Source organism: Oenanthe melanoleuca, chromosome 26, assembly GCF_029582105.1.
Source record: "Oenanthe melanoleuca isolate GR-GAL-2019-014 chromosome 26, OMel1.0, whole genome shotgun sequence".
NCBI lineage: Eukaryota > Metazoa > Chordata > Aves > Passeriformes > Muscicapidae > Oenanthe > Oenanthe melanoleuca.
The window spans coordinates 3,604,710-3,630,041 of NC_079359.1; the positions used below are offsets into that span (position 1 = coordinate 3,604,710).

At 46.0% G+C, this 25,332-nt stretch overlaps 1 protein-coding gene across 3 annotated transcripts; it reads left to right on the forward strand.

The window, feature by feature from the left end:
• Positions 1–50: 50 nt before the first annotated feature.
• HIPK1 (homeodomain interacting protein kinase 1) lies at positions 51–25,332 on the forward strand. Of its 3 annotated transcripts, none has more exons than XM_056511273.1 (16): positions 51–284; positions 1,240–2,317; positions 7,687–7,810; positions 9,801–9,920; positions 10,655–10,741; positions 11,505–11,689; positions 11,969–12,131; positions 12,488–12,710; positions 13,550–13,671; positions 15,177–15,311; positions 17,749–17,891; positions 18,029–18,211; positions 18,715–18,930; positions 19,194–19,432; positions 19,746–19,885; positions 20,770–25,332. In XM_056511273.1, the coding sequence occupies exons 2-16, from the start codon at positions 1,242–1,244 to the stop codon at positions 21,253–21,255; spliced, it is 3,642 nt and encodes a 1,213-aa protein (XP_056367248.1). In that variant the 5' UTR covers positions 51–284; positions 1,240–1,241; the 3' UTR covers positions 21,256–25,332. The 3 variants fall into 3 exon arrangements, with proteins under 3 accessions (XP_056367248.1, XP_056367249.1, XP_056367250.1); XM_056511274.1 differs by having other exon boundaries at positions 17,752–17,891; XM_056511275.1 differs by lacking the exon at positions 15,177–15,311.

The window sequence follows — 25,332 nt, forward strand, 5'->3', positions numbered from 1 at the left end:
GCTCGGGGCCCGGAGCGGCGGCGGGAGCGCGGCGGGGCCGGGGGCGCTCGGGCCCGGGGCGGCGGCGGGACGGGACGGGGCGGGGGGAGCCCGGCCGGGCCGTGAGGGCGCGGCGGAGCCTGGCGGCGGCGGCGGAGCGGCCTGGGGGCTCCCCCCGGCGAGCGCGGGCCGAGCGGGCCGGGCCGGCGGCCGTGGCGGGGCTATGATGAGCCCGCTGCGGGGCTCCGCACCCCCGCGTGTCCCCCAGGCAGATCCGGCCCGCGGCTGAGAACCCCCCACCGGCGGTGAGTGCGGGCGGCGGGGCCCGGCGGGGCGGGCAGGCCCGGGCCCGCCCCTTCCCCCGCGCTGGGGCCGCGCCGGGCCGGGGAGGGCCCGGGTGGCGGCGGGGCCGGGCCCGAGCCCCGGTAACGGCCCGGCCCGGCCCGGGGGCTCCACTCCCGGCGGCTCCGCTCCCGGCGGCCGGGCCGCGCGGCGGGCGCTTCCCCGGGGGAGGTTGGGCCTGCCGGCCTTGGCTTCCCCACCGACTCTGTTTTCACAGTGCCTGCGGAGCAGGCCTGGGACGGGATCGCGGTTTGCGCAGGGTCTTCCCGCTTCCTGCGCTCCCCCGATCCTCAGTATTGTTTTCGTCAGCACAGGGTTTTTTTTAGCCTGGAGAAAAGGCGGCTCGGGAGTGACCTTATCGCTCTCTGCAACTCCCTGAAAGGAGGGTGTAGCCAGGTGGGGGTCGGGCTCCTCTCCCGGGTAACGAACGGCAGGACGAGAGCACGGAGTGTTTAGTTGCGCCAGGGGAGGGTTAGGTTGGACAATAGGAGGAATTTCTTCACTGGTTACACATTGGAACGGGCTGCCCAGGGAGGTGGTGGAGTCACCGTCCCTGTAGGTGTTTGAGCAACTGGACGTGGCACTGAGCGCTCTGATCTGGGTGACTGCGTGGTGTTTGGTCACAAGCTTGGACTCGATGATTCCACAAGTCCTTTCCAACCTAGTTGACTCTGTGATTCCTATTGTGTCCTGGCATTCCTTTAGCTCTTAGAGAGTTGGATAAAGAGCTGTGTGCTTCTCAAATGCAGTAATTCCACTGCTCAGCCTCGCTTGGTGATGCCCTTAGGAGCAGCAGTTACAGAGGTTCCTTTCCACATGGTGCTGAGAAAAACACTCATCATTCTGGTTTTTGCACAGATAGAGGATCTTGTCCATTGCAACCTGCTGCCCCTCATGAGTTCTTCTCTCCCTTTCCAGGTATGGCCTCACAGCTGCAGGTGTTCTCCCCTCCGTCAGTATCCTCGAGTGCCTTCTGCAGTGCCAAGAAACTGAAAGTGGAGCCGTCTGTCTGGGATGTTTCAGGACAGAGCAGTAGTGACAAGTATTATACCCACAGCAAAAACCTCCCAGCAGCTCAAGGGCAAGCCAGCTCCTCTCATCAGGTAGCCAATTTCAGCATCCCTGCCTACGACCAGAACCTCCTTCTCCCCGCTCCCTCTGTCGAGCACATCGTGGTCACCGCGGCCGACAGCACCGGCAGCAGCGCCACAGCGTCCTTCCAGAGCAGCCAGACCCTCACCCACAGGAGCAACGTTTCTTTGCTGGAACCATACCAAAAATGTGGATTAAAAAGGAAAAGTGAAGAGGTTGACAGCAACGGTAGTGTGCAGATCATTGAGGAACATCCACCTCTCATGCTGCAAAACAGACCTGCGGTGGGTGCTGCGGCCACGACCACCACGGTCACCACGAAAAGCAGCAGCTCCAGTGGGGAGGGGGATTATCAGCTGGTCCAGCATGAGATCCTGTGCTCTATGACCAACAGCTATGAGGTCTTGGAATTCCTGGGACGAGGGACGTTCGGGCAGGTGGCGAAATGTTGGAAACGTAGCACGAAGGAGATTGTAGCCATCAAAATCCTGAAGAACCACCCCTCGTACGCCCGGCAGGGCCAGATCGAGGTGAGCATCCTGTCTCGCCTGAGCAGTGAGAATGCTGACGAGTACAACTTCGTCCGCTCCTACGAGTGCTTTCAACACAAGAATCATACATGCCTTGTCTTTGAGATGCTGGAACAGAACTTATATGATTTCTTAAAGCAAAACAAGTTTAGTCCATTGCCCCTGAAATACATCCGGCCCATCCTGCAGCAAGTGGCTACTGCCTTGATGAAGCTGAAGAGCTTGGGTCTGATCCACGCTGATTTGAAGCCAGAGAACATCATGTTGGTGGATCCTGCACGCCAGCCCTACAGAGTGAAGGTGATCGACTTTGGGTCAGCCAGCCACGTGTCCAAGGCCGTGTGCTCCACGTACCTGCAGTCACGGTATTACAGGTAAGCACTGCCCCTGCCCACTCCACCAGGTCAGGCTGATCCTGCTGGGGCTTCCTGCTGCAGACACTGAGCTCTTCTGCCTAACCCCAGCTGAAGGGCAGCAGGAAATCATCAGCTCTGCATGTTTCCTGGAGATTTCTTCTGAAAGTTGGATGTAATAATAAATAGAATGTCTGCCTTGCAAGGGTGGCCTAATCTGCAGCCCAGCACCTTCCTTTCCCCCCCAGATCAGTGCACTAAGTTGATTTTACCCTGTCCACTGGCTTGTGACACTGTATGAAGTGGCAAACTCAGAAGCAGTATGGGTGTGTTAAGTAGTGCATTTGGGGTTGTCTGCCAGGATCTGAAACTAGTCCATTAACCTTGGACATTTAGAAGAGAAACAAGTCAAGGGGATGCCAATTTCTATTTGCTCTTATTTCTTCTGATTCTTCATCTTTGTCTGAACCCCCTACATGAGCACATGACTTCCTGTGTCAACCCTGGCTAAGTCATGCTTTCATGGGACCTGCAGCTCCCTTAGAGAAAGATCTCTGCTTCCCTTAGCAATATGCAGACATCTCTTCTACCCTACTCTTGCCCAAGAACTAAAAATAAATTATGGGCAGAAACATTAAAACTCAGAGACTGTGTGTAAAGCAAGCTGTGCTGTTTCTTTCAATTATTCTTCCAGCTTGGCTCTGTTAAGTGTGTATTTGAATTTAAGTAGCAGCAGACTTCAATAAATGGATGCAGAAAGAACTTCTGGCTTCAAAGGGCCGTGAAGAGTCTGTGCTGTGTTGTCAGGGTTGCTTTGGGTGGAATGTGAGCTCACTTGATGCAGAACTCAGAACTAGTATCTAGTCCTTCCAGCTGGGACCAGACAGGACTGAGACACTCCACCCCACCCTGTGTCTCTGCCCTGTTTGATGTCTTCCCTGGCTGCTCACTTCAGTTTTAAAGCCTGGCTTATTGTAGGTTTGCTCTGTTCATCCCTCATGCTCCCTGTGTGCTTGCTCCCTTTGTTTTTGTGTTGTTTTTCTTTTTAACTCCAACACCCAGTACCAGCTTTCCATGACATTCCTTTCATGTGATACAGACTTTTCTTAATCCGTTGCTCATGATCTTTGCTCATTTTGTTGGCACCAATCTTTCCAATTCTAAACTATTGATTGGTATGTTTTTTGTAGCATTTTGTATGTTTTTTGTGCCCCAGAGCTCTAAAAATTCTCACTCTCTAAAATACATCATCAGTTTTGTTATTTCATGGAAAGAGGTGACCACTGGTCAAGAATCTGCTCTATCTGACTTGCCACACGTGTCAGCAAAGCAGTTTGGGGAGGCCCATGGTGCTCTCCAGTTTCTGGTATCTCAGAAAACAGATTTAGCTGAGGAAAAGCAGTGAGGGGTGATAAGAATCTTCCAGGGGCTGCAGGGAGGGAAATTCCTGCTCCATCTGTGTGTGGGGCACTGGATTCCCAGCCCCTTGCAGCTCCCTGGGGTGACTGACTCTGCCAGAAAGGCAAATAACCTGGGATTAGGTGGCGTTGGACTGTCTGCTTGGCTGGAGTGAAGAATGCTGTGATGTGGAAATCTAGTATTTAGTGATCTGTAATTAGTGTAATGGTGATGATTACTAAAATCCATAATCTAGGAATTCACAGAGATGGCACAGAAACCAGCTTGTTGTGGGAGAATTGGATTGCCATATTCACACTGAGTGTTCAGATGAGTTCCAAGTTGAAATTTTTTCAATGCTGTGTTTAATAAAAGAGCATAGACCCATTCTTCATATGCTTCTCTGTCAGCCATTCAAAATAAACTTCTCTGTGCTCACTTTTTAGCTTTCAGTCCCTGTTACTGACACTTTGGTAACCTCTGCTGTAGAGACCTCTAAACCAGCCACACTCAGTGCTGTAAGATGGATTTTCTGATTTATCTACCCTTGAGGAAAAAAATCTTCCTTTATTAATTCCTGTCTATGCTGCTGGAGGTGATCCTGTCCAGCAGCCCAGCTGGCTCAGGGGCTGGCTGTCCTGCTGGCAGTGCCCCCCTGCTCCAGGTACAGCTGCAGCAGCATTGTCCCCTTGGGATGTCACACTGGGTTTGTCAGGACAGTGCCAAGGCTGAGGCAGGATCCCATTCCCACACACACTGCTGCCTGACCCCATTCAGGAGGGGCAATGCTACTGCTCACACTTAAAGAGTGAGTAGAAGTGCCCATGAAGAATTGTTTGGCTCTGAAGCCCATCGTGGAGCAGGAGTAGATCAGCTCTCTGCAGTGAACAGTTCCTGTGGCAGTTCTAGGATGTTTGTGCAGTAATTCCTCACCTGAAAACGAGAGTGGCATCCTCAGGTGAGGTTGCTTTTGTTCTTGGGGGAGATGAACAATGGAAGGAAACCCTGCAGAAATAAATTCTTGGAATACAGACATGGATCCAGGGGATCTCCCTGCTGTTCAGAGTGGGGTTTGCTCATGTCCTGTGTTACATGTGAGTGCAGCCATCTGGGGAGTTTTGCTCAGCTCCCTGCCTCCTGCTGCTGCCCTTGGGCCAGTGTGCAGCACAGTCTGTAGGACTGGGCAATTTGGGCCATGAGAAGGTGGCCCTGAGCTTTGGGGGAGCTGCAGAGTGCAGGAGTATCCATTTCTCACCTCTGCTTTGGGCTCCATGACCTACTTCAGTGCCAGCCATGCTGGCCTGGGGAGCAGCAGCCCCTGCTGCCAAGTCTGGCTCTGCTAATCCATCTCTGGGCACTGCCATCCTGCATTGGTGCACTTGCACAGGCTCTGTGCTCCCACCATCCCAAAGCATGTAAACATGGGATGCTTGGAAATGCTGGGAGGGAGTCTTGCAGTTTTCTGGGGCTGCTGTGAGTCCTTTCTCCTCTGAGAGTGCCTGAATGTATTTGTCAGCTTTGGGAGGCAGTGCTTGGCAAGCATCTGTGCAGAGAGTGTTGTTGATTTTATTTCAAAGGGCTTAAGATGGTAAAATCACTTTAATCTCTAGCAGAGCAGCTATGAAGTGACCTCTGCCTGCTGTCCTGGTTCAGCTCACATCTCATAAGGCTGCTAATTGCAGTGGTATAAAAGGAGATGAGAGAAATTCTGATTTCCCAGCCCTGTCCTGCAATCAGAATGAAATCAGGTGGCTCATGAGAAGTTAATTTATTTAGATGCAGGGAATAAAATACAAGACTTCAACTTGCTATCATGGTATTGAGATTTTATTGAGGAATACCAATGTATTCCATCCTGGAGTTAAAGACCAAGAAGCTGCCACAAATCTCTATTTCCATTGGAATTGGTGGGGCTTTTTTAGCACACTAGAGAAGGATTAGCATGCTCTGCATATTCCACAAGCCATCTATATTTTAATTTGTTTTGCCAGTCCAAATGCAGCATTCTTTATATGGCAGGTCTGGGTCCTTTCTGAATTGGAAATTCCTGCATCAGGATAATCAAGAGGGGCAGTATAGTTTGCTGTGATGTGTCATAAAGTTATGGCAAGGGGGGCTCCTGTGTAAATGTATGAATTGTATTTTTTCTACTTGTGAAATAAGAAATTCCTCTGGTTTGCATTTCTTAGCCTGTAGAAAGTTGTGTCCATTCTAGCATATTTCCTTAAAATATAAATGTTAGCAGGACAGTCAGCATTCAAATATCAGCTACTGCTCCTGTGTGCATAATCATTTTATATTTTCACATGTGAGAAACCTTTCCAAAGTCAACAACTGCCAGAACAGCCAAACAAGAAGGTAGAAACAGATCAGTGTTGAGTAGAGAGTGTCATTAAGTCTTAGCCTGAATGATCTGTTGTTCTGATTGCTGAAGGTGTATCATGGGGGCTCAGACATAATAAAATCTGGATAGTAAAGAATAAATGGAACCTCACTGCAACAGGCAGCTGGTTCAGCTGTTTATCTTTTTTCATAGAATCCCAGTCTGGTTTGGGTTGGAAGGGAGCTTAAAGCTCATCTCATCCCACCCCTGCCATGGGCAGGGACACCTTCCACTGTCCCAGGTTGTTCCAAGCTCAGTCCAACCTGTCCTGTTCTGGTTTTGTGCTTTCTCAGGTGCCCTGTGCCTGAGCAGCTGGGCTGAATGCCTTTGTTTTGGAGACACCTGTGTAGACACCTGAAACAAAAGGTGTATCTGTGTCACCACAGCACAGAGGGTGATTAATTGGGGAGTCACTTCTTGCCATGGACAAACAGTTGGGAGGTTGAGCAGTTGAGGAGGGTGAGTGTCAAATTTACTGACACCTGTACATTACACAAGCCCTGGTTTTTAGAATTCTGTAGAAGGCTCAGAGCTGGTTCCAGAGCCTTTTTTAACAACTGAAATGCCACACAAACCCTGGGGCATGACCAGGAAATGGTTAGCCTGGAGTTCAGGGCTTTTCTGTCTTCCTTTGCTCTTGTGTTAGTTATGCATGATGAAGGTCAAGGCTTTCGTATTTCCTGTACTTTCCAGAGTAAATTCCCACACCAGCTCATGTGGGGTTTGCAGCACCTGGGGTTTTGTGCTCTATGCAAATGCAGGAGCAGAATTTGTCCTGCCAGAACAGCCTCAGTTTGTTTCAGAACTCTGTGTAGGTGAAGAGCTGAACTAAAACATCCTTCTGTGTTATGAGTCAGTTCCAGACAGAAATCTCCCTGAAATTCCAACCTGTTAGAGAAGCAGACCCTGCTTGGAGTGTGAGGTTTTGTTTTTTTCTATCACCTCCTCTAGAGGCTGGGCCAGACAGGTACATTTTGCATTAGGTGTGGTTGAGTGCACAGAAACATGAAACACAACCTCCAGCTGGGCTCTCTGCGTCCATTTTAAACTCGAAACTCTCTGAGCAAAGCCTGCATGAAAACCTGCTGGTAGAAACCCAGCAGCTCTCTGAGGAGCTCCTTTTCCTGGCTCTGCAGGTGCTCTTCTTTCCCACATGAAGCAGGCAAGCCTCCTGGGGTCTGAAGACCTTCTAGAAAAATCTCTGTTTGCCAGAGCTTTTCTTCCCTTCTGTTAGGATAGGCTGGACTAAATGATCTTGAAAGTCTCTCCATAATTCTGTGAAGCTGTGTGCTGTCTCAGGGACAACTCACATGCTGTCAAGTGTAATTAAAATGATTACTCAAGGAGTAAATTTATACAACTGTGATGTAAAGGCCTCCTAGGAGCTGGGGGGCCCCATGGCAATGAAAGAATCCACCTAAGTAATAAAAAGATTGGGATCTATTAGGCCACCCAAAGAAACAACTTCTGCTTTAAAATAAATAATTTCTATTCACACAGATTTACTTGTGCATGGAGGTGCTTTACCTAGAGTGGTTTATGGGGTAGAAATGCAGCTTTCAGAGTCAAAGATTTGACTTTGACCTTTTCTTTGCTTTTCCCTGCCCAGAGCTCCTGAGATCATCCTGGGTTTGCCGTTCTGTGAAGCCATTGACATGTGGTCCCTGGGCTGTGTCATAGCTGAGCTGTTTCTGGGCTGGCCTCTGTATCCAGGAGCATCTGAGTACGACCAGGTGAGAGATGTGGGGGATGTGGGATCTTCACATGGAGCCACAATTTTCTCTGTTCAAACCCTCCTGAATCCCCCTGTCCTGCATCAGTTCCATCAGTGCACATTGCTGCTGTCTGAGCTCATTTTCTCTCTGTGATATTCTCATTGTCTCTGGGCAGGGACCAGGGAGATCTGTGTGTTTTCACTTGAGCTGAGTATATGCTGTCCAAAAAAAAGGGGCCAATTTGTGATTAACCCCTGGTTTCCAAACCCAAAAGCTCCTGCCAAAGCAGGAGTGAGGTGTGTGTGTCCTGGTGTGAAACACCCTCTGTAATTTCACCATGAGGGCACTTTTTCCATGTGGGGATAGAGCAAGCCTGTCATCCCTGCCCTGTTAATACCTACAGCAAGCCTCAGTTTTTATGCAAAGTGTGAGCCTCAAGCTGTCTTTGGAATCCAAGGGCAAGACTCTGAGAGGCATCTTGAACTAATTAGTCCTTTCTGTGGATACTTGGCATTATTACCTGGCCTAGTCAGTGTCTATAAAAGGACAAAAAGTCTTTGAGAGGGGTTTTTCTCAGAGAAGCTTTTCCACTGGGGTTTTTGTGGTGGGATCTCATTGCAGTGCTTGGTATAGTTTTCCTTATGTGATAAAATACATGAAAACTTACTAAGTTTGAAAACTTACTTGTCATGTGTCTTCCCAGCACTGTAAATTTCCAAAGGAAACACAGTGGTGCCTTAATGAGCAGAATGAGTTAGAAAGTAGCTGAGGTAGGGTCTGGTGGTTTCCTTGTGCACTGAGTTTTGTGTAATTCTGAGAACCTTATCTGCTCGTGTAGGTGGCTGGGGAGGATCTGCTTTTTCCATTGCTTAATGACAGGATTTTGCAGCCCTCTGTGATGCAGTGTGAGGTGTGACTTCATGGGGTTCATTTTGATGTCCCCATGAAGACTGGGGATGACTTGGCTTTTGTGTTTTCTGAGATTCTGCAGCAGCAGGTGAAAGTTGAGGTGGAACTTGTGAGAGGACCTCTCCAGGAATGAGTTCATGGGCTGGGGTGGGATTTACAGCTATTTTTTTAAACACCCTTTGCCTGTAAAGCAAAAGTTCTATCCTGTAAAAATAGAACAGCTACCTGAACTCTTGTGTAGAGACAAGAAATATTCACTTGCAGATGCTTGGATCCACCTTGGCTTAATTGAAAAGTGAGCCCATAAATTCGTGTGATCACAAGCTGTGACAGTGCCCTGTTTTGGCACATTTGGCAAATAAGAAATCTTAATAAAATTTAGTAAATAAGCAGGAATTTGGGAAATAAGAAATCCTGTAAAGATTATGTAATTGATGCTTTGATCAAGATATAGTTACCTTAACACTGTGGAGTTTTTCATAAATTTGCCATTTTCTTCCCTTTCAAGCATACCTTTTTATTTGTTTTCTTTTTACCAGTGTCTTATCAATACCATCAGAAGGATTCAGGTGCATCTTCCAAAATTCTGAGCTATTTTTTTAACACATAAAAAGAAGTATGTTAACTGTGTTTGAAGATATTTCATTTTGGTTTCTTGGTCAGTGAGAGCTTTGCCATGACATTCTGAAATTGTGTGCCTAGTGTATTGTGTAGGCAGGCACAGCAATGTTGCTTGGATAATTATGCCTTTAATTATTTATACATACATGATAAATTCTGCAGTATTTTTCTCTCAAAATATGTATTTCTATCACTGTTAAATGTCTTTAAAGCCTACAGTCTGCTTAAATATACATTAGCAAAAATACTTCCATAAAATAAGAGAGATGCATTTAAAACCTAAAATTTTTGTGTGATTGCAAAAGTGGCTTTATAAATATTCAAGATAATCCCTTTAATTGTGCAGTTTTGCATATCTGGGCAGTCTTTCTTTACAGGTAATTTCCTGTTAGCTGTGAACAAACCTGGCTGTTAATTACCCCATTAGCTGTGATTTCTTGATGGTGAGAATCCTCACTTTTGTAATTTTCTTTCCTAGATTCGTTACATTTCACAAACTCAAGGCCTTCCAGCGGAGTATCTTCTCAGTGCAGGAACGAAAACAAGCAGGTTTTTTAACAGAGATCCAAATTTGGGATACCCACTGTGGAGGCTCAAGGTTTGTCTGTCCCTCCTATGCCCAAATTCTCTTTTATTCACCTTTAATTCATGGAGGGCTTGATAGAAATTCCCACCTGTGTGCTGTGGAAACATTGGGAGGGAGGGTTTGGGGTGTGTGATTGCAGGAGCTGTGCAGAGCTCCTGGTGCTGCTCTGACAAAAGCAGCAGTGCATGATAGCACCAGCAAAGAGTGGGTGTTCCATCATTGAGATAATTGGGTGCTTATTATGGGCTGCTCATTCTCAGGGAAGTGTGTCATCTTCTTGTCATCTCCTGACAAGCCAACCAGTAAAATATGGAGTATTTTGTGATGGGTTTGTTAGTTTAACAGGAATCTGTTTATGGGTTGGCAGAGGACAGGGAAGAATGGGATTTAAGCCTGATTTGCATTTAAAGCTGAGCAGCAAAAAGAAGGGAATTTTGCCTTTCTTCTTTGTAGAAGAGGGATTTAAAATATTTATAGCCTCTTCTCATCCTAAATCAGAAATCTTCAGTAGTTTTGGCTAATGCAGTACCCAGGAAGCCTTGAGATGAAGTCATCCTTTTGTTGATTGAGCTTTGCAATGAATGATCTTTCCAGCTGAGGGAATGGGATCCCAGGGCTCTTTGGGTTTGAGCTGCTGCTGTGTGGTGTCTGAAAGCAGCAAATGGTCACCTGCCTCAGCAATTCCTTGCTGCTTTTTCCTTATCAATATGCTGTATCTCAGTTTGTACTGATGTTTTCTTTTATAGACTCCAGAAGAACATGAGTTGGAAACAGGAATAAAATCAAAAGAAGCTCGGAAATATATATTCAACTGTTTGGATGATATGGCGCAGGTCTGTGGGGATCCTGGGACACAAATAACTCTTTTTCACATTTAATTTAGTAACTTTAATTGTTTGGAGATCTCTAAAAATGAGGTTCCTGTGCTGGAGCAGCCAGTCCTCTTCCATTGATGGAGGTTTACTATGGTGCCAATTTGGATCAGAAACCAGGGATGAAAATATTTATTATGAAGCTGTTTGAAATGTTTTGTGTTTTCTTGTGCCTCAGTGTGTTGGACAGGAGTGTGCCCAGCCTGTTCCCAGTATAGTAGAGCAGTAGGAGAGCTGAGCCTCTTCAAATGCATCTTTTAAGACTTTGGAAATAGTGGCAAGAGCTAGAGATTATCTTTTTTTTCATTCTCTCTTTAGAGGTAAAATGAAGGGATATCTGAGTGGCTTTTATGTCATGAGGCCTTAAATCTTAAATACCAATTTTCTATTGCTTTTGTAGCTGTTACCATCAGGTTACATCAGAGGAGGTGGAATTATTCTGGCTTGCCAGCCCCTTACAGATTCCCCCAAAACATGAGGGCATTTTGCCAGAGAGTGGGTTTGAATAGACCCAGCTCCCTGTTGAGAATTCCATGTGCAAATTTGACTTTCTCTCCTAGAATGAGCAAGGGGAAAGCAGTGTGTTAACACTGTAACACCTGAAATTAGTCTGGCTAAGAGACAGAAATGCTTAATAAATATTTCTGTGTGATGTGAAGTTATTGAATTGTTAGGCAGCAATTAATTTGATGTTTGTGTGACCTGCTCCCATTTGATTTTCCAGGTGAATATGTCTACAGACTTAGAAGGGACTGACATGTTGGCAGAGAAGGCTGACCGAAGGGAATACATTGATTTGTTGAAGAAAATGTTGACAATTGATGCAGATAAGAGAATTACTCCACTGAAGACTTTGAACCATTCATTTGTTACAATGGCACATCTGCTGGACTTCCCCCACAGTAACCAGTAAGCTCCCTTGGATGGGTTGTTTTGTTTCAGGATTTGCTGGAATCACAGAGCAGCACTTCCCAGCTTTCTGTCAGTGCTGTTTTCTGCAGCTCCTGGCTGATCTGAAAACAGCAATGGCATATGTAAGGAATGGAATGTTCATAAGCTTCCTTTTCATGTTTTAGGACATTCTTTGTTGGTTTAAAAGAACCTAAACCTAAAGTACGTGCATAAAGTTGTCACATCTGTGTCCTGTTTTTACAAATCTGATGTTTTCCTTCTGTCATTCTGTTCCAGTGTGAAATCTTGCTTTCAGAACATGGAGATCTGCAAGAGAAGAGTGAACATGTATGATACAGTGAATCAGATCAAGAGCCCTTTCACCACTCACGTTGCTCCTAACACAAGCACAAACCTGACAATGAGCTTTAACAACCAGCTCAACACAGTACACAACCAGGTATAGCATCTTTCACCTGTTTGATCCTCATCAAAGACATGATAGGCTGATTTGGTGCCTGCAGGCCAAAATTTAAACTACTCTCCAAAATTCATAGTCTTGTCTCAAAGTCTAGTTTTCCAAAACTCAGGCCAAGGAACCTCTTCACTTCATGTATTGAAAATTTGTCAGTTCAGCAACATAAGTAAATTGGGTCAATTCATGTTTTTTGTTCTGTGTTGTCTTAAGCCTTTTACCTCAAACATTTTCCAGGTGCTTTCCTCCTAGCTTCATAGTGATGGTTCTTGTTGTTTGTTTTATTAACAAAGAGAGATAAGATTACAAGAGATAAGTGATTTTTTTGTTTATTTTTTTAGGCCAGTGTGTTGGCTTCCAATTCCACTGCTGCTGCTACTCTTTCCCTGGCCAACTCGGACGTCTCCCTGCTCAACTACCAGTCTGCCCTGTACCCATCCTCTGCAGCCCCAGTGGCAGGAGTGGCTCAGCAGAGTGTTTCCTTGCAGCCTGGAACCACCCAGATCTGCACACAGACTGACCCCTTCCAGCAAACCTTCATTGTTTGTCCCCCTGCTTTTCAAAGTAAGCCCAGAACCCTTTGTGTGATGCTGTGGTTTCAGTCAGTTAAGGCAGGAGAAGTTGTGATTTGCACTAGACTGAGAAACCCCAGAGCTGAGCAGAGCTCTCAGTGGGTGTCACACGGGGCTCTTGCATCAGATGGAAGTGCAGAACCAGGTCAGACATGTGCAGGCAGCTTGATTCCCTTCCAGGTCGTGCTGGAACAGGTGACAGGATCTTGCCTGCCTGGGTTGCAGGCTCCAGCTGGTTGCTCAACCAGTTTTTCCCCCCAAACTGAACACAGCAGCATTCCACAATAAGCAGGGAACAGAGGAGCCAGACCTGCCTGAAAATCAGTGTGTCTTGCTGTGTTTGTTATCTCAAGAGCAGATATCTGGTGTTAGAGCCTCAGTTCACAGCTCTGATGCAGGTTTTTGTTACCAGCAGATTGTCACAGGTTGTGGGTCAGTGAGCTTAGCTCTGTTCATCCTCAGGGTTCTGTGGTCATGCTGATACCTGGATTGTTTTAGTCTGGAAGGTTATTTGTGATCTGGGAACTGGTGGTGTAAAGCTTGAACTTTAAACTTGTCTCAAGCAAGTTGGAATTAGGAGTCTGTGTTACTGTTCCTGCAAACCAGACTCCACAGACCCAGGCTGGTGGGGGCTGGCTGTCCATCATGGCCCTGCAGGATCCCAGTATGCAGAAGGATTTAATTCAGCTGGTGTTTTACTGGGATTTTTTCAAAAGTTTTCCTATCCCTTAATCTGATCCTATCCCCTGCCCTTACCTAGCAGGAATTTAATTTTTGGGAACAAATGAAAGAATAATAAAGCAGCTTAGTGATGTGTCTTGTCCTCCACAGCTGGACTTCAGGCAACTACAAAACATTCTGGGTTCCCAGTCAGGATGGAAAATGCTGTCCCAATTGTGCCACAAGCACCTGCAGCACAGCCTCTGCAGATCCAGTCTGGAGTTCTCACACAGGTAAAAAAACCACCCCAAATCCCTCATAGGCTCAACTGCAATTCCAGGAGAGCCTGTCTGAGTGCAGGAGGTTCTCAGGATACTCTGAAAGTGTGTCAGGTCACTTCTAAGACAGTATTTTCTTGTTTTGTTTTGTTCTGTTTTTCTGGAATATTTAAATTCTGAGCTATTTTATGTCATGTGCCTCCTTGGTTGTAGGATTTTGTTTTAAAAATGGGAATAAATATGTGGTTTTCAGCTGCTAAAAACAGGCTGTATTTTTCAGGCATGGACACTGCCTTACAGGCAGTGCTGGTCATTTTTGCCTACACTTTAAAATCATGGCAGGAGAAATCATTGCTGTGAGAAGTGAGATCCTGGTAAACAGAGGTGACAACACAGATTACTCCTGCTAAAATTTCATCTTTAAATCAACAAAATTATTTCTGAATCCTTCTCAGCTAGTTACCTTCTTAGTGTGAATTAATGTGTAGCAATGACATATCTCTGCAGTTTGCAGTTTAAGCAACATGCAATACCAAAATTCACAAAGAATTCTAAAAATGCTGTTTTAAATATTGGTAATGTGTAATAAATTAAAACCATTTTAATTTCCAAAAAGTAATCCTTTAATATACAGTAAGTGTCTGGTGATTCACAAGTTTTATTTACTGAAAATGTGTAGTTGCCTTTATAATTAAGTGGATTTTTATTTATTTACATAGTTTTAGTTTCTGCTGGCATTAACAGGTACTCTGTTAGTTTTACTCTTCAGGCAGTATATTGCATTTACTGACCTTCTTGTAGGGGAGTAATTTTTAGTTGTCCCAATATTTAGGTGGCATTCTGTGATTGCTGGTTTCTTTAGCTTTAATGATACAGGTCACAGTATCCAAAAAGCAGAACCCACTTTAAGGCCCACCTGAATCCAAGAGGGCAAATTGTACACCAAGAATCTAATTTTAATTAGACATTTGATGGACTAATACATGTCTGGGTAGTTTCATCACAGATGACTTTGCTGTTTCCTGACACCAAAGTGTGCCTTCCATGAAATCCCATAGTTTAGCTTTTCTCAAGAGTTCTGTGTGTGGATTTGAAGGTCTGACAGCAAGTGCAGGGTGCAGTCTGTGCCATGGCTAGTGCAGCCTGGCTGCCACTTGCCCTCTGGGACCCAGTAAAGTGCCAGTAGCTGAACTCACTGTGACTTTTGAACTGTGTCATCAGAGAGAGATCCCATCCCCAAATTTTTCCCCAGCTCATTTTGACTTTTGAACTGTTTCATCGGAGAGGTCCCATCCCCAAATTTTTCCCCAACTTGTTTTGACTTTTGAACTGTGTCACTGGGCTGGAGATTCCCAGTTCCTGGTGCTCTCCTCAGGGCTGGAGGTGCCTGTGGAGGAGCTGCAGGGTCTGGGTGTCGATGCCGGTGCCTCCCTCCCTCCCGGCCCTGCCGCCCCACGCACCGACCTGCTCTGACCTGCCTCAGCTCGTGTGTTTCACTCACTGCCTGATCTACATTTCAGGGAAGCTGTACACCACTAATGGTAGCAACTCTTCATCCTCAAGTAGCCACCATCACGCCGCAGTATGCGGTGCCCTTTACCCTGAACTGCGCAGCCGGCCGGCCGGCGCTGGTCGAACAGACGGCTGCAGTACTGGTAATTGCCTCCCTTGATTGTGTTCACTAACTGAGTTTTTGTTTTAACTTAGACTTGCAGAGGGCATGGAAGCATGTGCCATCTTGTGGCTGTGTTCTTGCTACATCTTAATGTCTTGTTGTTTTCCTCCCCAACATTGCTGAAGCACTGTCTGACTCTGACGTTTAGTGTGGCTCTGTAAAGAATCCAGATCCATTGACTATTACCTTTGCTAGCCTAGTATTGAAAGCTCTTCTAAACTAGACCCTAGAAGAGTTGTAATCATTCTTGTTCTTTGCTTACTCTCCTATCTTTGCCTTTTGATTGTGGAATACAAAGGAATCAGCCTTTAGCTTGACTCTGCTACAGGTACCTGGATGGCCAGAATTTGACCTACTTGCCAAGTTAGCTCCATATTTTGTTTGCAACACGTGTAAAGCTGCTTTGTATGGAGAAATGTTTCAGATCATTAAGCACAGGCTAAAATCCTTTAATGTATTGCTCTAGCAGTTGATTTCTCTTAACCTCTGTTGAACATTGACAATAATTTTCTGGCCTTTTGTTATTTATAGCCAATCGCACGTAGCTTGCTTCATCCAGATAAAGATTCTGTTCCTCACAGATACTTTTCAGTTGATATGTATTTCTTGGTTGAAATTAAAGGTGAGCTCTAGTGTCCAAAATGGCAATAGCTAGCCTTTAGGTCATTTGGAGCAATTTTTAAAAAATGATGGGGGAAGGGAATGAACACACCTTTAAGAAGTGTACATTTGCAAAATTGTCCTCTTCTGTATTCTGGCACCTGCATCAAAACAACTTTGTAAGTGCCACAGAGAAGTCATTGTAAAACTCCAGAATCAGATCAGTGAAGCTTATGAAAACATTGCAGTGCACTGAAGTGCTGGTATCCTCACATGTCCTTCAAAGCACATTCCATTGTGTGAACCATGTTGTTTCTTGTGGCTTCAAAGTGGTAGTTTGAATGTCATTTTCTTTCGAGAGGGAGGCCTCTGCTCAAGTGGAATTTTGCTCGAGTCATACCTGTCCTGAAATATAAACTCATTTGAGTTCTTGTGAACCAAGTGAGCTGTTCCCTGGTGCTGGGATGGGAAGGCAGGAGAGTGGGGTTCTCCTGGTCACAGCTCTGAGCTAAACAGACCCAGGGGTTCTTCTTCTTTCCTGCTGTTGAATTTTGATTGCTGAAAGGCTGCAATCTGGGCTCCAAAAACAGCAAGGGGTGACTGTAGCAGAGCTTGGGACACAAGTGAGTTGTTAGTGATGTTTTCCAAAGTGATTTGGGCTTTGATTCAACAGGCAAATTCTGTTCTGCTGTGTGTGCAGTGGATTTGAGGTTCAACTCCCCTGTACAGCAGTGGGAATCAGAGCTGGCTGTCTCCAGACTCTGAGCCTGCATTCTGAGTTTCTCTGTTTGGATTCTGGGAGACTTTGGCGTGAATTTGCTCACCTTTAGTGCTTCCAACACTTCTCCCTTGCTGCTTCCCCTGAGTTTGCATTAGCCATTTGCTAAGCTTTGCATATTTTTGTCCTTCCTCTGTCAAAACAGTTCGTCGCTTGGAAGGCCCGATTTCTGCCTCTCATTGGGAATTTATATCTTGCTGTATTAAACTCTCTGCTTTGTCTTGTGCAGGTGTTGGCTTTTGGAAAGACGCATGGTGTGACTTTTAACATATTTCTCTTTTTATTTTTTTATTTTTTCAATGTTATTGTTATTATTGTTATTATTATTCCGCTTATGTTGGCAGAGGTTTTAGCAGCTCTCTGCTTTGAAGGCTTCTTGTTCGGAACTGGTATTTGTACCAAGTGGATCTGTTACTTGCAGAGATATTGGATTTGAAACAACAGGTTTTGCAGTTTAAGCTGCAGGAGAGAAAACCATATATTATCAAAATCATAGATATATTATGCTGTCAAATTCATTTGGACAGGAATATTGATAATATTAATAAATTGAACCTATCTTCATGTAACTAAATTATCTCTCAGTGTGGCTTTTCTTAAATGCTTCAGCTGTGGTGGGTGAATTTCCACAATAACAACACCACCAGCTCTCTCAGTGTGATCCCTGCAAGGCAGAAAAGCAGAAAGGACCAAATTGGTTTCATACTTTGGGACTTCCAGCAGAGCAGTGGTGTAAGTTTATGTTCAGAAAGAGTCCCAAGCATTGCTGCTGCACCTGGCAGTGCAATACCTGGCTGCATGTGCAGCATGATATAAACACTGATTTCTCCAGGTGACAGCAGTGATAAAAGAGATTAGCAAAATGTTGGGGAAGCTCATCCCTCTGATTTTCTTGTGCTTGGGAACACAAGCAAGGATGAGCTGTACCTCTGCAAGCTAACAATCCAGCCCAGTGCATTTATTGCTTGGACAAATCTCTGGCTGCCTCTGCAGGAGCTGAAGCCTAGTGAGCCTCGTGTCTGTGTTTGTTGTTTTGCAGCAGGCCTGGCCAGGGGGAACCCAGCAGATCCTGCTCCCTTCCACCTGGCAGCAGCTCCCAGGGGTTGCTTTGCACAACTCAGTCCAGCCAGCAGCTGTGATCCCCGAGACCATCGGCAGCAGCCAGCAGTTGGCTGACTGGAGGTAGGGATTGCAGGGCTCCAGCTCCCTGCCAAGTGGGAATGCATCCATCACAATGTCTCCCTTCCCCTCAGGGGCTCGCTGCAGTTCCTGCACTGGAGTCATGGGGTTTGGGTCTCTTTGTTTTTTCTCTGCTCCAGGAATGCACATTCCCATGGAAATCAGTACAGCACTCTCATGCAACAGCCATCTCTGCTGACCAACCACGTGACGTTGGCCACAGCACAGCCTCTGAATGTTGGGGTTGCTCATGTTGTGAGGCAGCAGCAGAGCAGCAATGTGCCAGCAAAGAAGAACAAGCAGCCAGCACCGAGCACAGCCAAGTAAGGATTCCATTGCTTCCTTTCCCAGTCCTAGAAAAGCCCAGGGTTTGTTTGTGGAGGTTGCCTTTATGGTGGGAAAAATACATCTTCTGATCACAGAGGCAGTGAGGGTATAACTTTATTGTGCTACAGTTGAATTTGAAGATGTCTTGAAAAAAGCCTTTGTGCTGTAGCCACTGATTTAAATTATAATAATTTCAGGGAGTACAAGGACATGGTTGACCAAGTGCTTTATTGTCCTGATCAGAGGGCATTTACCCTCCTGGGGTGTTGGTGCCATAGCAATGCAAGTGACAGAATTGTTGAATTAGGGGTGGCAGTTCCTGGCAGTGTTCAGGTGAATCAGTCCCTTTCAGAGCATCCCTGAGTGCCTTTGGCTGTGTCTGTGGCACTTTGGTGTTTGAGTGTCTGCACTGAGGTTCTGTTTATGTAGGTATGTTTGTGCTTGTATGTTTGTCTGAGCCTCTGACCTGGAGCTGAATCCTGCTGTGCTTTTCCTGCAGGCCCAGCTCATCTCTGGAGCCTGTGCCCACCCAGGTGTACTCTGTGATCGGGAGCAGCCCCCTGCGCTCCAGCTCCTCCTCCTCCAATGTGCTGGTCCCTGTGCAGGAGCAGCACCAGCCCATCGTGATCCCTGACACTCCCAGCCCCCCTGTCAGTGTCATCACCATCCGCAGCGACACTGACGAGGAGGAGGACAGCAAATACAAACCTGCCAGGTAGGATTTCATTTAGCCCGTGCTGGGCTCAGCTTGTGCATCAGGGAGAGTGGGGAACACCATGTGTCAGCCCTGGACAGACTCAGAAGAACTGCGTCAGAATATTCCCTGTCACATCTCTGTTGTTGTGCCTGTAGTTGATCCGAGTTTTATCTGACAAGGAGGGAGGGTGTGGGATCCTAGAGGGAGATCTGTAATCTGGTGGGCAAAGCTAGAGTGTTTTGAATGTTTCCCATTTGCATTTGGTATTTTTTTCCCTGCAGTTTGGGTATGAAGCAGAGATCCAACGTCATCAGCTACGTCACCGTTAACGACTCTCCTGACTCGGACTCGTCCCTGAGCAGCCCCTATGCCCCAGACCCCCTGTCCTCGCTCAGGAGCTCTGGGGGGGCCCTGGAGCTGCCCAGCAGAGCTGCTGCTGACAGCTCCAGCTCCCGCACCATCATCGTGCCCCCCCTGAAAATGCAGCTCAATGACTGCATTGTGGCCACCCAGGCTTCAGGTGGGTATATTTCCTATCCCTGTGGCACATTCATCCTCACAGTTTTGGGTGTTCCACAGTGGGTCTTTCTCAGCTTTAGGTTTCACAGCTGCTGTTGTGAAAGCCTTGGTCTGTTTCCATAGTCATTGATAGATTTACCTTTCATTTACACTTGGCTGCATTTAGGAAGATCTGTAAAACATTCCTGATGGTTTCGGAGTCACATTTGAAATCGTAATTAAAGTCTCTGTGACAGAAACATTCAGTTTGGTGCCCAGAGCTGGTTACCAGCATGGGAAGGGGAGGAGTGGACTAAGCTTGTGCCATCTTCCAGGCATCCTGAGCAGCAGCAGCAGCAAGACCAAGCCAGTGGCGTCGGTGAGCGGGCAGGCGTCGGGCTGCTGCATCACCCCCACGGGGTACCGCTCGCACCGCGTGGTCACCAACGGCGTGCAGCCCCTCAACCTCAGCCAGGTGAGCCTGCCTGCCTCTGCTGGGCTGCTCAGGGCTGCTGCAGAAACCTGGGAGGCAGGGAGAAGGGATGGCTTGCAAGAGGAGCAGTAGTTGGAAGTGCTGATTCTTTGGAGCTGGGGTGGTGCAGGGTGGTAGGACAGACTGTGGGGGAGTACAGGGAGGCTTTTCAAAGGATTTGTCTCTGTACCAGAGGGCAGGAGAAGGAAGTGTGGTTGTGTCCACAGTCTCTCTTTGTGCTCCTTGTCACATCTGGCTTACAGCAGGTCCTTCTTGCCTCCTGGGAGGCTGACACCAATATCCAGCTGTTGAGTTAGAGTAACTTTGTAGGCACAGCATGAAGAAATTCTTTAGTTCTTTACCTTCCTCTAGACCTCACAGAGTTCCAGCTATAGATTTAAGACTGGACTTCATCTCTCACACCAACAATTGGCACCCAACGTCTTTGAATGTTTCCAGTCAAAGATTGGTGTCACTTCATGTCAGGACTTTGGGTCACACTGCAGCAGCCTCTCAGAGGAGAGGGAATGTTGTTACCCCTTCAGTTCACTTCTGCCATGGGCACCAGATGGGTTTTGTGGTGCTAAAATGGGGCAGCTCCTGCAGAGGAATAGATGTGTGAGGAGTTCTGGGGCTGGGTCAGATCTAGGGCCTGCCTGCACTTGTCCAGCTGTGTTGCCCCCTGGGGGGCAGTTTTACCCCATTGTAGAGGAAAAGTGTAACCTTTGTCCCTGTGGAAGTGCAGTCCCCTGCTCAGATCTGCGGGAGGGTGTCACAAGGGAGGATCTGGGTGTGTCAGCGGGATGGAGGTGTCCATCAATGGACTCTGGCTGCCCCTTGCTCACCTGAGCACCACCACTAACCTCATTTACTCCCTCCCCTTGCAGAACCAGCAAACCACAGTGCTGGCCTCCCAGGAGAGAAGCAGCAATGCTGTCCCCCGCCGGCAGCAAGCTTACGTGGCCCCCCTCACATCAACGATTTCTCAGGCTCCCTACACGTTCCAGCACAGCAGCCCAGTGCATCCCCACCTGGCAGCAGCCACGGCCAGTGCCCACCTGCCCAGCCAGCCCCACATGTACACTTATGCCCCCAGCAGTGCTGCCACCCTGGGCTCCACCACGTCCATCGCCCACCTGTTCTCCCCTCAGGGCTCCTCCCGGCACAGCACCTACGCTGCCCACCCCAGCACCCTGGTGCACCAGGTCCCTGTCAGCGTGGGGCCCAGCCTGCTGACGTCTGCCAACGTCCCCCCCGCCCAGTACCAACACCAGTTCGCTCCCCAGTCCTATATTGGTGCTTCCAGAGGATCTGCTATTTACACTGGATACCCGCTGAGCCCCACCAAGATCAACCAGTACTCCTACTTGTAGTTGCAGTGAAGCACTGTCCTGTGATGGGCCTGGGAGGTTGGAGAAGGATTTCAGGTGAACCTTTGCCTGGGAATGACTGCCTGGTTCGTGTTTCTCCCTGATGTGGTTGTATGTTGTTCCCAAATGTCTCTGGTGAGTTTGGTCACTAACTGAGCAGCATGCTTTGTTACCAGTACGAGGGTCACTAATTAAGTTTTTAAAATTTTACTTACTTTTTATAGATGCTTTTAAAAAATTCATGGTCACATTTATTTAAAATTGTTCTGTTGTGCTAATCAAAAGGGGTGTCAAATCAGTGTCTCAGAGGACAGATCCTGATGTCTTTTTTAACTTGTGTAACTTAAACAAAAAGATTTGCAGATTCTATTTTAGCAGCTTGCACAAATCCACGTTGCCACTAAAAATGTAGTGCATGTTTATCTCATTACGTTGCTGGGGCAGTTTCAAAATCAGATTTACTATTTTAACATCTGTTCTCTAATTCACTTTGTCTTTAACAAATTGCTGGTTCTGCAAAAGCCATTACATCTCTATGTATGTTTCTGTCAAAGGTGTTTTGTTTACTCCTCTGCTTTGTTTAAGGACTGGTAGAGGCAGCTGCCTTATGCCAGCAGCACGATACAATTCAGGAGTCCTGTAAACCCTGGAGTCTGCTTTGTTTTCTCAAAAGTTCTCCATAACCCAGCTGAATGTTTGTTGTGTTCGTTGCAGAATTCTTCTAAGTGGTTCAAACTGTATTCAGGATCTCACTGTGTGACAGAGCTCAGCAGCTCTGTCAGGATGGTGGTGTTGTCTCCAGTTGAGAGTGAATAATGCAGCATTGCTCTAAAATTTGGTTTCTGCAGCTTGTTAGATGCTGGCCCTATAATGGAGCTGGATTCCTTCACAGAAGCACAGGGCTTTGCTTTGTTCTGTTTTCCTTAATATTTTTTGCCTCACGTGATTCATTTAGGAGGGAGATGAATTTGAAATACAATGAAACATCACTGTATTGATGTGTACAGCTTTTTATACTCCTGTGAGCGTATCCTCCTGGATATGTCAGCAGCTACTCTAAAGCGCTCTTAATAAGACTTGTAAACAGTACGTGCATGTAGGAATTGCAACCAAAAAAAAAAAAAAAAAAAGAAAAGACAAAAAAACAGAAAGAGAAAGAAAAAAGGAAAAAAAATCCAGATTTTAAAGTTTATTACTGAATTTAAAACTATTTTAGAAGTTTTGTATTGGTGGTGTTTTAATATTTTACAGAAAATGAAATATGTACATATTGATTAGAAAAATATAACAAGCAAAACTTCCTGCTAACCCCAAATGTTCTGTCTTTGTAATCAAAATGTGTAGTGATTATACTTGAACTCTGTACTTAGTGTTTGTCTAATTCTTAAACGTTCCTGGGGATGGAAGTGTTGTATCCTTTGTATTTAAACCAAAATGAATTGATTCATGTTGGAATGTATGTGATATAATGCAATGGTTAGAGCTCATCACTGTAGCACTGAGAGAGGAGTAGAGCTTCACGAGAGGAAAGGATACCTTGGATTTGTTTTGCACAGGTATGTGTGATGAAGAGTTGTTTGGTGTGTCCCCTTATTGTAGTGCCTTAAATGATGATGTAGTGTGACTAGAGTTTACAGTGAGCTTGCCTTACGAGGGACCAGCAAGCCCCCGTCGAATTGAAGCAATTCACCCACCCAGCTTTCCCCAGCCAGAGCAGCAGGATGGTGCAGAGCCCTCTCCCTGTCACCGCGCTCACCCCGGCTCCGTTCTTGTTCCCAGTGAAGCAATGTCCCCTTGAAGCTTTCCCTTGAAATGGCACATGTACTGTTAGTGTCTGTCAGTGCATTTCGGATAGGGTAGTGCTGGGAATGCATTGGAATGTTTAGTCTAATATTGCAGAAGTGATTAAATACGTGCAATCACTTTTATTAGGTTTAGTGTAGCGTTACCTTCCCCCACAGGAATAGCAGACGTGTCGTGTAAAATATTGCTAGCTTGGTGATAGAATATTTATACCAAAGAGAGCCTGCTGTAAAGCACATAATACCATTAAAAAGTTTTATAATGCTACTGCTAGTGTGGAGTTGTTGGGAAGGTCTGTCAGCTGTAGCCCTAGCGTTCAGAGGAAATACTCACTTTGGATAATCAGTGCAGGTTTTGGACTACACTTGGTTTTCTTGGGTCCCTTGTACTAGGAATTCTTTCTCATCTAACACATAAAATATCTTGTCCAAAAGGATGATATAAACTGGTCTGAGCAGTCGTGTTACTGCAGCAATAAGAGGTTTGGTAACCTTGAACCCCAGTTTATGTTCCGTCCCAGCAGGAAGGAGGCCGGTCCTGACCTGGCTGTGGTAAGAAATGCCCAAGCCATTTCTGCAATCCCACCTTCCTGCTAGAAGGAAGGCTGGGCTGGCCTGAGGTGGGTGGACCAGGGAGGGATGGAGGGCTGTGGAACTGGACGGTAGCATTAGCCCACGTTGATGTTCAGTGTGTTTGTAGTCGGAGCACTTCCGTGAGCGTGCGGAAAACCAACCTTGCTGTGCCACATCGTTGCTGCAAACGATGCTGTTTGTTGCTGTAGGCACTTTTCTTGCTTTTTTTGACATTGCTTGTGTTCAGTACTTGCCTTGAGATACCTCTTGGGTACAGAGTTGTGCCTTTCCACCGAAAGGCAGACCAAGCTCCAACTCCCTGTTTCACAAATAGGACTTAATGGAAAACACTTCACTAACAGGAAAAGAAAAAAAAAAAAAAAATAAAAAGACCTCTAGCAAAATCTGCTAATAATTTGGAGAACTTGCCCACTTTCCCCTAAAAAAAAAAGGCAGCCTAAAATATCCATTTGGAGACCTTGTAACACAATTAATCCCAATCAAATGTATTCCCAAAGCACGGTGTCATCTCCTCCACTGCCCGAGTTCCAGAAGTGTTGGAACAGGGAGGATGAGATGGAAATGATGTAGGTAAAATCAAACATGCTCCATTTGGAACAAGGTGTCAAACAATACCCCAAAATTCCTCTGTGATACACAGCAAACCTCACCCCAGCAGGGCCAGGGCCTCCCAGTCTGGCCCCAGTATATGATGCCCAATTTAGGTGTAATGTGTTCTGCTCTAAGGTGATACATCCTTCTTCCTTGCATATCCAGCCTCAAATTGGGTTCAAGAATTGACTCTCCTCATTGTCAGAGCCTGCTACACATTTTTGGAGAGAAATCTGCTATCTCTGGATAGGAATTGGCATCCTTTAATTTTCCTTACAACTAGTTTGGGATTCACCTTTGGAATATTTGATAGCTGTGGTCCCAGCTAGGTTTGTCTGTGTGATTCTTGAGCTGTTCAATCAGTTTTCTCTTACTGACCTGTATTTGCAGCTGTGATAGCCCCTGCAGAGGCAACTCCTGAGGCTTTCCTGCTTAGCACCTAATTGATGGGATGCAGTAATTTACCTCTGACTCAGCAATTTCTTTTAGTACATGAAACTAAATTGCTTCTAAATGACAGGATTGGCACAGCCCTGCTTTCTTTTTTCTAATTTTATTTAAACTTCTGAATGGTGCCGCATGTCCACATGGTTGTTTGTTGCTAAACTTTATATAATGTGTGATTTCAGATTCAGCTTGAACTATATCTATCTCACTACATGTAGCAGTACATTATATGTAATGTTAGTATTTCTGCTTGAATCCTTGATATTGCAATGGAATTCCTACTTTATTAAATGTATTTGATATGCTAGTTACTGTGTAAAATTTAACTTTCTTTTATGGTTGTGCTCTTCCTTTTTACAAGCCGCTAGATACAGGTAGTTTCTGACAATTACTGATCTATGTTTGTATTGCTGATGTACTTAGGGGGTATGTAAAAATCATTTTAACAAAAGAAATAGATATTTAAAAATTTAATACTAACTATATGGGAGAAGGGTCCATTGTGAAAACATAGTTTATCTTTGGATTCAATGTTTGTCTTTGGTTTTACAAAGTAGCTTGTATTTTAAGTATTTTCTACATAATATGGTAAAAATGTAGAACAATTGCAATGCATCAATAAAAAGGGTTAATTTTCTGTACTCTA